Here is a 14,021-nt window from a genome sequence, read left to right on the forward strand (position 1 = left end):
TTTATGTGTTTCGCTTAATAGTAGTTGTGTTTTATTTATTTTTATTGCAGTATAATTTTTTATTATGTAACATTTCTATTATTTGTCTGACATTCCCAAAGATTGCTATCTTTAGTTCATTGTAAGGGATTTTTTGTCTACGTAGATAAGAGTATTTGGGCAATATTATTTTTTTTGTAAATACTGTTTATAGATAGAACGTGCTGTGCTACAATCTCTTTTTCTGACATGGATCTGTGTTATTCTACATTTTTTTTAAATTTAAGATATTAATTTTTTTTAAATAATATCAGCATAGGATTTGTAATGTTGTATTTCTTGTGTCTCTTCTTGGAAGCATAGTAAGTCGCCATTATCCAGTTCGGGGGTCTAATGCGAGAGATTGGTGAAAGTGACATGTAATTCGGATTTTAGAATATGCCAATTAATTGATTTATATGTTTCGCTAGGTAACTGTTATTCTTATATAACTGGCAGTGACATAGTATAATTGAACTACAAGTGTAGCATACAAAAAACTTTACCGCGAATTGAGATCTTGTGTATCATTTTATTAAAAGCTGCTGCTTATCGAAAGAAAAATCGACAATAATGTGAGAATCCAAACATTAGTTGCATTGCAAGAGTAATATTGGCACAAGAAGACTACGCCATGATAGTTTCATTTTATTTCAATGTTTCAAATTAATCGATTAAAGCTCAGCAGATTGGCAAGTTTAGGTGGCATGGAGCAGGCAGAACATATGGCCGCTGTGGCTCTAATTTTCTGGAATGAAGACCTTGCACCGCTGAGCACAACGTAGAAGATCCATCTGCAAACTGGACTAACAGGTCGCTAAGGTTGTCAGAAAATGCGGATGGACTCCAGCCCATCTTATTGAAAATTTATAGGAGCAGCGAACGCCCGACGTGTGAAATGATGTTGATGTTGATGATGTCCAATATTTCAGAAATTATCGACCATCACATATTTTCACATGCAGGTTGTTTCACTTATTAATGGGTAAGTGTATTACTCGTTTCTTGACTTCGTTTTTTTTTTATTTCAACGCAAATGTTTATAGACCCAGTGACCTCTTAAAATTCACGGGCTAGGTTAGCTTGACTGCTAGCGTTTCACGTAAAAATGACTACCATTTTAAACCATTGGACTATTTATTACCAAACAAATCGTCAGCTATTAAACAGCACTGAATAAAAACAACCAAACAACAATTTGGCTGGGCATTGGCTCAAAGTCAATAAAGCGTTGAACATTTTTTTATCTACCGGTCATTTTTATTAGTTTGCTAAAAAACCGGTGAACCATTTATTGTGAATTTAATGAACCAATAATTTAAAAAAAAATTTAATGCTTTTTGTGCTTCATCTTTAAAATGTTTCATATATCTTAACGCATATATTTAAAATATGTGCTCTAAAATTACTTTCTCTCAAATCTATTACAAATAATTTTTTTTGCACTATTATTTTTTTTTCGTAGAACGTACGGTCACGAGGTGAACAAATTATCTAGCTTAGATCGGCGGAAGCCGCTGAATGCTTGTTGTTTCCATTTGGTTCTGTTGAAAATCTGTGGGAGAGGGCTATGTCCAGCAGTAAATATGATGATAGATTTAGAAGTATAGATGATATGTTTTGATTGTTCAATTTACAAAATATCACATTTGATAACTATAGAACGGAAGTAATCAAATTGTAATGATGCCCTTGGTTAATGACCGAGGCATATCAATCTATTAACTTCCTTTTAACTGAAATATCCGGATACAAAGAAAAATAAACAATAATGATTAATTAGTGTTTTTAAAATAGTTGCAAGATAATAATTATTAACATTACACTACCAATAGCGATTGTATGTCGGCATGAAGGTATTCAATTAATTTATAATGGGTCCACCATTACTTTAATCAAGAGCATTGCTATTAATTTATAGACAGTGCGAAAAAACAAATTTCTTTTTAATTAATCTTATTTATTCTTTATAATTAATTAAATATCAATTATCTGTACTTGATTTTTATTATAATTATATTTTTATTAATATTTAATCAGCCTCCCTATTTTTATAAGTTTAATTAAAGGGTAAGATAATTATAACCGGGCATCGCACACCTACAATATTAAAATTAGTATAAATGATAAAAAAAACTATAATTTCACATTGTATTTCATAAAAGCAATAAAAAAAGTTATTAGCAAACTCTTATTGAAACCAAATTTATTCGTTCATAATCTTGCTTAACTCCTCTTTCAGTTCCAAAGTGAATTCAGACACAGGGAACGCCAACTCCTGTACCAAAGACGACGAAGATTTCTCTTTAACTACAAAGTCGGATGGTATGACGAATAATTGCTTCTTTTCGCCAGGCTCGTCTAATGAACTAAGATAAGGCGGCATCGGCAAGTGAGGCCTCTGTTTTAACCAACTATGGAAGGATTTAGTTGATCTGAAAATTAAAAGACAGTTGTAATAAGCAAACACTGTTATATTTTTTAGGTAATAAAATGATGATATAATGTGCAAAATTCGTGGAAACTAGTACTCTTGGTAAAACTGTAATGATTTCTTCGTTATTAGGGTTCGTTGAAACGCTTTTTTAAGCGTTGTCCGCAATTTTTATTTCAGTTTTCAGTTTTTAGGGTGGTTCTGTGTAAGCTCACAATTGACTCGTTAATAGGTTATATAGATTAAATATTTGAACGGAAAACAGTTATTGTGATTAAGTAATTAAATCAATTAACTTAATACCTAAACCAAATTTAAATTAGGGACACTTACGTAAGATGCTGTATGTCCTCCCATATACATGACATAGAGCGTAGATCTTCCGGTATTTGAACATTTTGCCAGAGTTTCTTGGTATTATTTCGTGGTGGAACGTGCTTCATATGTTGTGGAAGACAAGTGGAGAACGCCGTGGTGTGCGCTGGACTGGTTTCCGCGAGAATGTCGGAGGCTACTTGCCTCTTGAGTACTTTCGGACAAGAGGCCTACATTAAAAACAAAACTTAATTAGTATTGAGGAATTCGCTAATATAATAAATAGTAATATTTAGATATAAGCTTTTAATCAATAATTGAAAAAAAGCATTCAGTATTATAACAGCGTATGACAATTGATAAAGTTAAATCACAAAGTAATATGTTTTTACCTTTGGCACACCCACGTAGTCTGCAATACTTTGATTAACACAAGGAAGAATTCTTGGATCAAGCATTAATCCTCTAGACGCATGCTCATCAAACCAAACCTAAAAACGTAGATTATAACAACAGTATTAATATTGTTTTTACTACTTGCTGCTCAAAATATCTTTAGTTTTAGTATAAAAGTAAAATACCTGAAACAGGTCTTCGATATCTTCTGGTCGTCTTATTTCACTTTTGAATTCACCAGTGCCTAGATTAGACCACCACTCATAAAACTCTGTGGCAATCTAGAAAAAAATCTTTATTGTTTCTCGATATTTGCGTTTTATTTTTAACGTAAATTTGTAATCACTCGATTCTATGGAAATTAATTTTCTGGAAATTTTACAAAAACTGGCCGCGGCAATACTTATCGTGACAGTTTTTCGCAAAACAAAATATAAAAATAAAAATCTTTTAGTTTAGGTTATTAACTATTACCTAATGCATTAACATAAACATGTTTTTATCATAATAAATACTACACAGTAAACACTTTTTACCTTCTTCGTAGCAATTTCTGATTTTTTATTAAATTGGTCAGAAGCAGATACTTCGAAGCCTTTTTGTTTGAATTTAGAATTCCATTTGATCATATCCGCTTCAGACTCGTGGCAGTATAAAAACTCAAAATGTGGATTTTTAGTATGTGTTTGAACTGCTCTGTAAAGAATAACTATTTAAAAAATGTTTTTGATTTAATATTCAAACATCGTCTTTCCAATGAAATTGCGTTTTCAATGCTGTGAACTTTGTGCTCCAATTTTAGAAATTATTTCATATTAATGCTTATACAAATTTGTTTCAAAACCACTTGTTAATTATTATTGTTATGAAATCATTTAGTTTGTAACTATGAAAAACTTAAAATGTCGCATTATTTTTGAATACGAATTCCACCCTGAAACCAAGCGTTGCAGAAACTATTTAAAGAATCGTTTACGAATCAGCTACCACAAACGAACGAAAGATGAGGCAATAGTATTTTATAATTCTATTTCGGAAATTTTGATTTGAAAAACGCCGAAAAAACGCAAATCAATAACACAGTATTTAATAAAGATAGTAAACCAGTTAAAACTATTATGCGAAAGTTAACTCTGAATGAGGTGTTGGAGAGTTTGTGGTGGATTTATGCTTGAATTATCCACTACAGATTTTTAGTCAGGCCAACAAGAGGTTATGCCTCTTGTTTCGTTCAAGACGCTCGACCTTATACGGGTACGACCATTCGGTTGCTCAACTATAAGAGTTGCGAATGTAAACTCTTCGTGACCTATCATACTCACCATACATCTTCAGAAATTGTAATAAAATATGTACCTTGCATATGTCAAAGCTAGAAAAAAAATCAACACAGATTCGGCAGATATAACGGACAAAAAATTCATTGAAATTCGCTGCCTTTTTCTAGCCAAGGAAACCAAAAACTCATAGAGTGCATCATTAACAATAATGCATTTATTGGTAAATTAATAATAATTTACATTTTGCGCTTTATTATTTCATGTAAAAATGACACTTCCATAACTTTATGTTTTTTTTAACAAATCGTAAGAACTTATCTATAATAATATTACGAATCTTAATTGTAACTCCCTTTTCAGAGTTATACAAATTAATTCCCCCGTTTCGATTCGTAACATCCATTCAACCCGACCAAAGCGTTTTGATGCTACTTTTATAGTGCGAAAAGCCAACAAAACGATCTACCAGTGTCGTTGTTTCCAGATTACTATAACTTGAAAGTCTTCAAATCAAGAGGTTTCTTCTAAGCAAGAATATAGCATAACAGACGTCGCCATCACTCAACATCAGGTGAAAAATTAGTCAAATGCTTTGCCTATAGTTAGATTTGTGATGTTTCTTAAACTACTGTTAATAATCATAACTCATAATCACATACACTTATTAAGCCTTAATGCAGATTTATAAGTAAATATAACATGAGTTAAAATTTAGACTAAAATAACAGTTAGGTAAAATTGACTATTAAACATTGTTTGTGATTATGTCAAAAAAGTTATGCAAATGCGCGAATACGCGAATGAACTAAGCTTCAGAAATATTATTAAATTGTTACCGAATTAATCTTTGTTCATAATAAATAAAGAGAATAAATCGATCAATGTAAAAATAAAATAGGTTGATGATATTGTTCATAAGCTTACTTACTCATCCACTATACTACAAGGGTGTACTTTTAAATCATCATCCGATTCTGGGGGAGTTTCTTCGGGAGTTTCCGTAGCACTAAAATTCTTAGATTTTTTAATTTTTGAGGAGAATTTGGGAAACGATCTTGATTTGGAGATAGATCGTGATAGAGCCTTTGATGATTTTGAAGTTAGCGTTGATTTCGATCGTATTTTCTTATAATCAGAAGACCTATGTGATGTGACTGTCCAATGTTCGGATTGCTCTTTCTGTCCTTCACTCATTGATCGCTGAACGTCAATAACGGAGAAGGTAATGCGACTCCGGGGTTGGGCTGTTGCCTATGGGTAGACAATTATATCGCATCAAAATAATTGTATTAATAATTTTTTCAAGTAGTTTACTTGCCATACTCAATTTTAAAGACGATGGCTTATAACTATAAATGCGTTATAAAAATAAAGACGTTTCTCAGATTTTCTATTACAAAAAAAAGTTATGAACCAAATATAGAAAATTATGTGTGAATGTATTAGAATAATAATTTAGGCATATCTTTCTAACGTATTACTTACGTTTACTTCGAAAATATTTTGCTGTTCGTATATGGTTTCAGAAGGCATCGGTGTAATTTCTTGTTCGGGAGGTTCATATTTTTTCAATTCAGATGGTAAATTGAATATTTTCGTAATTCGATGGAATATTACTGGATCCAATAAGTCGCGGACCACGTTATATTGCGACTTCCAAAACTGCAAAAGTAACGGTAAAATATTATTTTAATTTTTTTTATTAAAAACATCCGAAAGGGAAGCAAGCGGTGTCAACAAAGTTAATTTAGTAAAAAGGGAAAAGAATGATGTGTAAAATAAATGTATACTACAACATTTTAAATAAAAACACAAAGCGAACTGCGGTAGATAATCCTGAGTCCGATGAAGCTGTAAAAGCCAAAACGGCTAACAGCGCGAATCAACATTCGAATATAGCCAGGAGTTTAAAATATGTCATCATCATTATTATTTCAACCGTAAGACGCCCACAGCTGGATGGGCCTACCTCCATACATTTACAACTTTAACAAGGTCGTTTCTTCGCCTAATAAGTGTAAGTTCTTTTTTTTTTTTTTTCGGTCCGTAGTACACAAATACAAGGCCCCAGCGGCTTCCTGTTCTCCATGTGGCCTGCCTACTGCCACTTCTGCTTGCAAAATATGTGCAAAATCAAATTTGAGTTTGTTAGTGAAAAGAATTAAGGTATAGAAAATATTATAATAGACCTGTAATAGTAATATATAATCTATGACGGTAGGCATAAATCCATCGGATTATTTAAATTCAAAACAAGAGATATTTTTTAAATTTTAATTAAAAAAAAACTTACTCTGTAGCAAAAGAAATCGGCAATTTATTCAATAATTTTAATGTCTGTTAGGCACTCGTATGTATTATAAAAATGGTACATTAAGAATTATGAGAACTTTTAAGAAAGATGTTTACATTTACATAAATTATTATCATATCTTTCAATAGATTAGTGATAAAAAATCTTAGTTTGCTTTTGTTACTTAATGGCATGTGGTGTTACCGGTAGTATGCTCTGTGCTATTAGATTTCTTGAAGCAAAAACGGCATGCTTGAAAAATTATTAAAAAAAAACGTTTTACAAGGTTACCTGATCATCTTTGTAAGAGGCTTCCAAGGATCGTATAACATTTTTCCAATGAAGCTTTACAGACGCTTCATTTTGCTCATATCGAGATGGATTTATAACTTTAATAATTTTAGGTCTTTCCCATTTTTTTACCAAAGGTTTCTTTCCACAAGGCATCTTAGAATTAGTAAAATAATCAAATTATTTAATGTATATTTTCATAAAAACATTTAGAGATATCAAATGTATAAGATGACGGTTAACTGTTTTCTTTCAATATGTTTTATTGAAATTTATGCTAGACGCTTAAAAAGTTTTTATTTTTTTTTAACACAGAAGAACATGTCCAAACAGGTTTTATAACGTACGTATTGGCAGAAGTCTCACTGAATAATGTGCTTAAAGTATTCTGTTATAATTGGCTCTTTTCTTCCAGCGTGACAAGAAAAAATCTTATTAAATATATTATTTAATACATAAAAATCACTTATTTATTTTAAAAACGGCTCATGTTTAAGTACATCGTTAATTAATGTGTACTGAAACATAAAATATTATCAATTTATATGAAATGAACATTCAAACATTTATTTTTTTGTATTTTTTGATCTTTGATGTAATCAAATTCTCAAAGATAAGATTTGAGAAACAAAAATGTTTTGAACACATAATATTTTAACTATAATTATGTTAATTGTATTTATTGCCTTTTTAATTTTTAAAAAAATTTGGATTCAAAATTATATTACTGCCATCTGTTGAGGATAATATGAACTAGTTGCATTAAGCGATGGAAAATTTATTGTCTCTGTTATTCATCCTTGTAGGTCAAAGTAAATAAGGAAAATAATTATAGGTGGCGCTTTACCCTATTATTGAACAGTTTCTGTACTTATAATCGGCCAGAAACCTAGACGTTTAATACTAGATTTTATTGATCTTTTCTGTGAACATCCGAAAAAGCCATAAACGAGTATGAAATTTACAAAATTTTAGTAGAAGTGAACAATTGAAGTCGCAGGATGCGGACAGTGCAACATCGGTTATTTCAAAGCGATCTTTGGGAAAGACCTAAGCATTGCATTAGGCATATATTGGCTGAAAAGTAGGAGTAGATGAGCTACATGCCTAAGATAATTAAGAGAAGAATAATTAAGAAGTTTTGATTAGTGAATAAAAACCCGACAAAAATAAAACAAATTTTTTTATGACCTTTTATTTTAGTTCATTCTGTCCATAAGGAATAAGTTGTATAATTATGTCAAAATTTATAGAAAAACTCCACGATTACAAATAAAAAGAATTTTGATTATTTAATTAGTTTCAGTTAATTCCGACAGTCGTCGGCGAAGATGGTCGATAGGTATCGGTGTATTGTCAGGACAAGCGGCCGGTGCTGTTGTACCATCTTGCAGTTCAATAGTAAGTCTAGCATTTAGCACGGTAGGATCAAACATACCTAGACTGTTCAAATAAGGTGCTCTTCTGTGTTCAGGATGCTTTATCATCCATCTGCAGTACTCTCTTACACTTCTGTAATATATTATCACACGGTGTATAAATAAATATTACATAGTTTTATTTCAATGTCATGTTTAAGTTAAAGCAAACGAATAAAGGGATTTTGAAGCGACACCGGTCCTCTGTTTACCAAATTAGGACGTAAAATGTTACATCATTAAATCAGTATGGTGGCAAAAATAGGCTATTTATGGTACTCATTAATACTACCTTAGTTAAAAATATCATAATTAGTTATTATAGAGGTTACCTTATGTTTGTAATTCCTTCCCATACAGTTTTTAACGATACGAGGTCTTCCGGAACATGTTTTGCAGAACGCCACTGATTCTTTGTATCATTTCGTGGACAACGCCATTGGTCGCGCTTGGGAAGACTACGTCCAAAAGCTAGTAAGCGATCTAGACGTCTTTCCGCTATAATGTCTTTGGATATTTCACGAGATAAAACAGCTTCACGGGAAAGCTGTAATTTTATTATTTTTAAAAAGACCCTGTGTTATCCACACTTAATAAATATAATTTACAAGGTGCGCATTATTACAATTATTTGGTCGTTATACTTTTTTCCTTATATATAGTTATTTTCTTGAATACAGCAGTAGTATAATTATGTTTATAGTTGATTTGAAAGGTATTTGAATATGACACTGCTCTTAATCAATCAAAACATCCAAGTATTGACGAATTTATCAAATTTTCATTGATCATGTTTAAAATTCAAAGCACGTTGTATTTTTTAAAATTATTTATATAAAAGTTTTTATTTATTTAATTGTTATTGTTGCGTAAAAATTTGTTGCAAACAAAAATAAATGAATTGTCATACCTCCAAATTTCTAGTTGCTTCAGCAATTCCATCAATTATGGCGGGTATCTCCTTTGGAACAACTTGTAAACTACGTGCTATGTGAGTGTCAAACTCTACCTAAAAATCATAAAATAAAGGATCAATTTTATAGTGAATTTTACAAACTACATTAACACCATTCTGACGGCTTACTTGGAACAACTCTTTAATAGCTTTGACAGTGAATAGCTGCGATTGCTGATCGCCACCCAAGTCTTTCATGTACTCACAAAAGTCTGTTGCAATCTGTAATATTGATTTGGAAAATGTATAACTTTGAAGATTTTTTTTAAAATAATAATTACTCAATGCTAAAAGCATTATGGTGTAATGTTTTGGTGAGGCTATTGATAATGTGAGATGCGATTTAAACTGACTGTCCTTAGGTTCTTTACTCTAATATTTTAAGCTTGCTATTATCATCGCCAAAGGGTCACAGGATCCTTGCTAACTTCAAACACGAAAAGATTGTAAAAAGATTGACTAGGGACTATATGTACCGATATTTAACATTAAAATTACAGCATGATGAAGCTACACTTAAAATGAAGCTATAGCGAAATTCATGTTATTCAAAACATTCCTTCGAAAGAAAACAGCATTTAAGACATGGTAGAGCAGAAAATTTCCGAGAGGTGGAGCTACTTAAGAGAAAGTTATTGTAGCATTATGATCAATTTCATCTATTATTTAACTTTGGATAGTTGTCAAATCTTTTTTCCTTTATCTATTTATTATTTTGGCAGTCTTCAATGCTGTGTAGTAATCATTGAATAATGATGGCATAGTTTTATTTAAATTGCTTGTTAGTGCTTATTTCTTTACGTTATATACCTAAATTTATACAGGTCGATAGATTTCAACAAGATTTAATAAAAATCTAGAACCTGAAAGCTAATCTGATCACGTGAAAACATTCGCATCACATTTAAATCATAAAAAAATTATATTATAGATAGATACCCTGTTTGTAAGATCTTCGGCTCTTTTGATAAGACTTTTCTCATCTTCTTTCTCCGGTTGTAGGTACTTGGTTTTCCATGTTATTTGATCACGTTTAGGTTCATTTAAAAATTTTAGATGTATATTGGATGCATCTTTATCATCGTCACTGTAAATGCATAACGTTCCTATTTTAAAATATCGAGCATATGTCAAATAATTGCAAAATAAATACAAAGAAATTATGAATGATAAAAATTTGTGTATTCTTACCTGTTAGAAAGTTCTACGTCCGTGTCGGATTCCAGTTCACGGTCAATATAAATTGATTTTCTTTTTGATAACGATGGCTCTTTTTTCATCCGTCGTACGTATTGTTCTTAAATTAATATTTCTTTATTTAAGAAACTTTAAAAGTGATTTAAAAACAAATGTAAGTAATATAACACTTCGACTTACTGGGATTGCGTGAAATTGTTTCGCTAGATTCAGATGTGACATCATAATTCATTATTTTACAAACTCTTTCACACAGATCTTTTGGCAATTCTTCCGGGAAAGGTTCAATTTGAGACCCGTCTAACTTGAATAGTATATATTTTTAATTATTTAGTTTAAACGTATCGGTGCTGGTATTATTATAATAGTACTTACGTTATAATTATCTTTATCCAATTGCTTAAGAGCATTTTTCCAATAATTTCTATCACGTCGCATCGTGAACGATCTCTCATATTTAGAAGGTTTAACATTCATTTCTTTCAATAATACCACAATGCTATAAAACTACTAGGAAATATATTCTTTTAATAAGAACGCTCAACTGTAAGAAAAGGAATTAAAAACTATTGATTAAACTGTTCTTTTATTAACTTTTATAGTACCACGCCTACACGATTTAATATTGAAATATAACATCGAAGCTCGTTCGCATGTTTTAAAGTAACAATTTTATTATAATTTTGAATTAAAGTTACAATTAAGACCACATATTAGCTACAGAATGTAACAACAATGTTTGATCAAGATTTGAGAAGCCGATTTTCCACTGTAACTATTACTTATGATTTAGTTTGGTATCGAAGTCTATTTTCTATCGACTTTTTTGGTTAGTTGTTGCCATGGGAAACCATTATTTGTAACACAACTGATATAGGTGTTGAGAAACAAATTTCTCGATGGTTGCGATTGTATATTTTTAACTGCCAAAATAAGCGTTTTCTAGGTAATTAAGAAGGGTGATTATCATTCTCATTTATTTTAATTCGTAGTCTTAGCTATAACGGGTGATTAAAACGAATAAATTACTTTAACAGACAAATATTTTTAAAAATAACCCGCAATTTTTTTTAATAACCAAAGTTTATTAATAGATAATGATGACATAATTATAAATTAATTTCATAGTCAATGCCATGTTCGGCAAATAATTTTAAAATATTGGGAAATTTTTTTGTGATTTCCTTTAACATTTTGTTACGTTTTATGCAAGACGTACTTATAGGTTCAGAAAAAAACTGAGCGATTGCCTCATTATCGGTCTTCCCTAAAATATTATGTACGCAAGGACATCGTTCTGAAGTAATATCTTCTTCACTAGAGTATTGAGTACCAACAGTTAAAAATTTGTTCTTGGTTTCCGCAAAAGGCAGGTCGCTATAAGCTATATCTTTAGCACTTATAATGTTAGGTTTTGTTTGCTTTCGTAATGGACCACCTAAGATTGCTTCAACTCTTTTAAATTTTTCTTCAGTGAAATCTAGGTAATCATTTAGATAAGGAAAGGAATTAGCTATTGATATCTCTTTACAACAGCGTTCGGGACAATCTAAAAGTCTTTGGATATTATCAAATAAAAGTGGTTCATTCGAACTTATATTTGTTGTACTTGATGGTAAAGATTCTATTTCAGCGGTAGGTGTAGGCATTTTCGTTTCTGTCTCAATTGGTATACGACACTTACAGCGTTGTGATTCTAAAAACTTTTTAATCTCTTCAAAGTCATGGCACTTTGCATAAATGAACTGTCTTTGTAACCTAACAACTGGTAAGTCAACATCTGAAGGTAATGTTTCTCTGCTTCCATAAATTTTTGGCGGTGTAGGAGAAAAGTCCCCTTCAATGGTAATTGGTTCTTTGTTACATATGACGTCGTATGAGTCAAGTTTATCAAAATGAAAAACATTTTCTTCTTCCAATAAAACCGATGATGTTAATCGCTCACTCGTTTTTATGTCATCTAGCTGTAAATGTACCATTTTTTCTAACTGTAGTAAAAATGTCGTTTGTTCCGGTAAAAGTTTCAAAGAAAAACTGATAAATTTCAAGAATAACTGCAAGACCTTTTTAATTTTGTCTTCCCAATCTTTATTAAGATCTGTTACACTCACTTCTTTTTCTTTAAAAATTTGTAATACTTCTCTTCTTTCTTTGATTTTTTCTATTATGTTATTTAATTCTTTATTGTGGTACTTCTCTAACAGTATCTTTTTTATTTTACACTTTTTCCGTTCTGTACACATAACGTATATAGTGCTTGTTAATCTTTCGGACAGAATTTGTTTATAAAACATGTTAACGGCATGGTTTCTTTGATTGATTGCGGTATTGATAAGTTCATTTGCCCTCTCGTGTTCATTTCTCAAAAGCAAAGTATAGTATCTGTTAATTTTTTTAACTTCGCTTACATATTTTTTGTTCAAGATTTCTTCGAGCTTTTTTCTTTCTTTATGCAATTTGGAACGTATTTCAACATTTAAATAACTGACAATATTCGCATGTACGCTCTTCAATACAGTTTCAACTTCATCTTTAATGTGCTTTTCTAATTCGCGAAGAGTAGTTTCATAAAAGTTTTCTATTTCCTTGGACATTAAAGTACTCTTTGCTTTAAAAATATTTTCATATTTTAATTTTAATTTTTTTTGAATTTCTTCTTTTTCGTTCATTAACAGGAACTTCCAACATTCATCATTATCGCTCAATAAGTTTTTCAAAGAATCCAGAAATTCTTGATGTTCTTTTTGTAGCACATCGTCTCCAATTCCAAGTATACCTTTGTGTGTCTTACTTTTTATGATTTTTGACGTAAAGGGTGCTTTTAGTTGTATTATTCCAATAAGCAAGTCACTAGGTGACTGCCAAACATCCTCATCTTCATTTTTCTGTAGATTTACTCGATCATTCTGTACTGTTTTTGTTTCTGATATTTTATTAAAAACAGTTGATTGTAACTTATTGTAATCATATTTCAAATATATATCTGCATATGTACTGCCAATTATTTCAAGATCATTATTGGTAGTGTTAATAACATCGTATTCCATAGTACACAAAAGTCAAAAGTAAGACAAAAATCAAAAAAATAAATTTCGTGTTACAAATCTTTCTTTTTTGACAGTTTAAATTATAAAAGGTAATAAGCAAAGAGTTTTCATAGATTATATTCATCAAAATCTTAAAAAATTAAATTTGGTCAAATTTCTAAGAACTAAATTACATTATTAAAAAGTACACTAACATTTTTATGCATTGTTTAATGTTTTAAACTAATTAATTAAGCGAAAACAGTTAATATCCACCCTAATGGCGTTAAGCATTTCTGTAGCTAACCTTTTCTTTTTGTTATATATTATGAATTCATTTTGTTGGCTTATTTGTAATTTTCCTATTAGACGTCGAAATACTAAGTATAGGTGTATGT

General features: G+C 30.6%; 2 protein-coding genes across 2 annotated transcripts; both read right to left on the bottom strand.

Moving 5' to 3' along the window:
* Positions 1 to 8,284: 8,284 nt before the first annotated feature.
* On the bottom strand, positions 8,285 to 10,848 carry LOC137929013 (uncharacterized). The gene is made up of 7 exons (XM_068772028.1): positions 10,778 to 10,848; positions 10,592 to 10,697; positions 10,340 to 10,487; positions 9,530 to 9,622; positions 9,356 to 9,454; positions 8,778 to 8,992; positions 8,285 to 8,539 (listed from the first exon to the last, which is right to left on the bottom strand). Exons 1-7 carry the CDS (start codon positions 10,827 to 10,829, stop codon positions 8,320 to 8,322), a joined length of 933 nt encoding a protein of 310 aa, XP_068628129.1. The 5' UTR covers positions 10,830 to 10,848; the 3' UTR covers positions 8,285 to 8,319.
* Positions 10,849 to 11,706: 858 nt separating this feature from the next.
* Positions 11,707 to 13,644, bottom strand: LOC137928905 (uncharacterized protein PF3D7_1120000-like). Its single transcript, XM_068771909.1, has one exon. The coding sequence runs from the start codon at positions 13,642 to 13,644 to the stop codon at positions 11,707 to 11,709; it is 1,938 nt and encodes a 645-aa protein (XP_068628010.1).
* Between the last annotated feature and the right edge of the window lie 377 nt (positions 13,645 to 14,021).

The sequence above is a fragment of the Battus philenor genome, unplaced genomic scaffold, assembly GCF_028537555.1.
Source record: "Battus philenor isolate CCGP_79_NKW_IND1 unplaced genomic scaffold, ilBatPhil1.0.hap1 SCAF_4, whole genome shotgun sequence".
NCBI lineage: Eukaryota > Metazoa > Arthropoda > Insecta > Lepidoptera > Papilionidae > Battus > Battus philenor.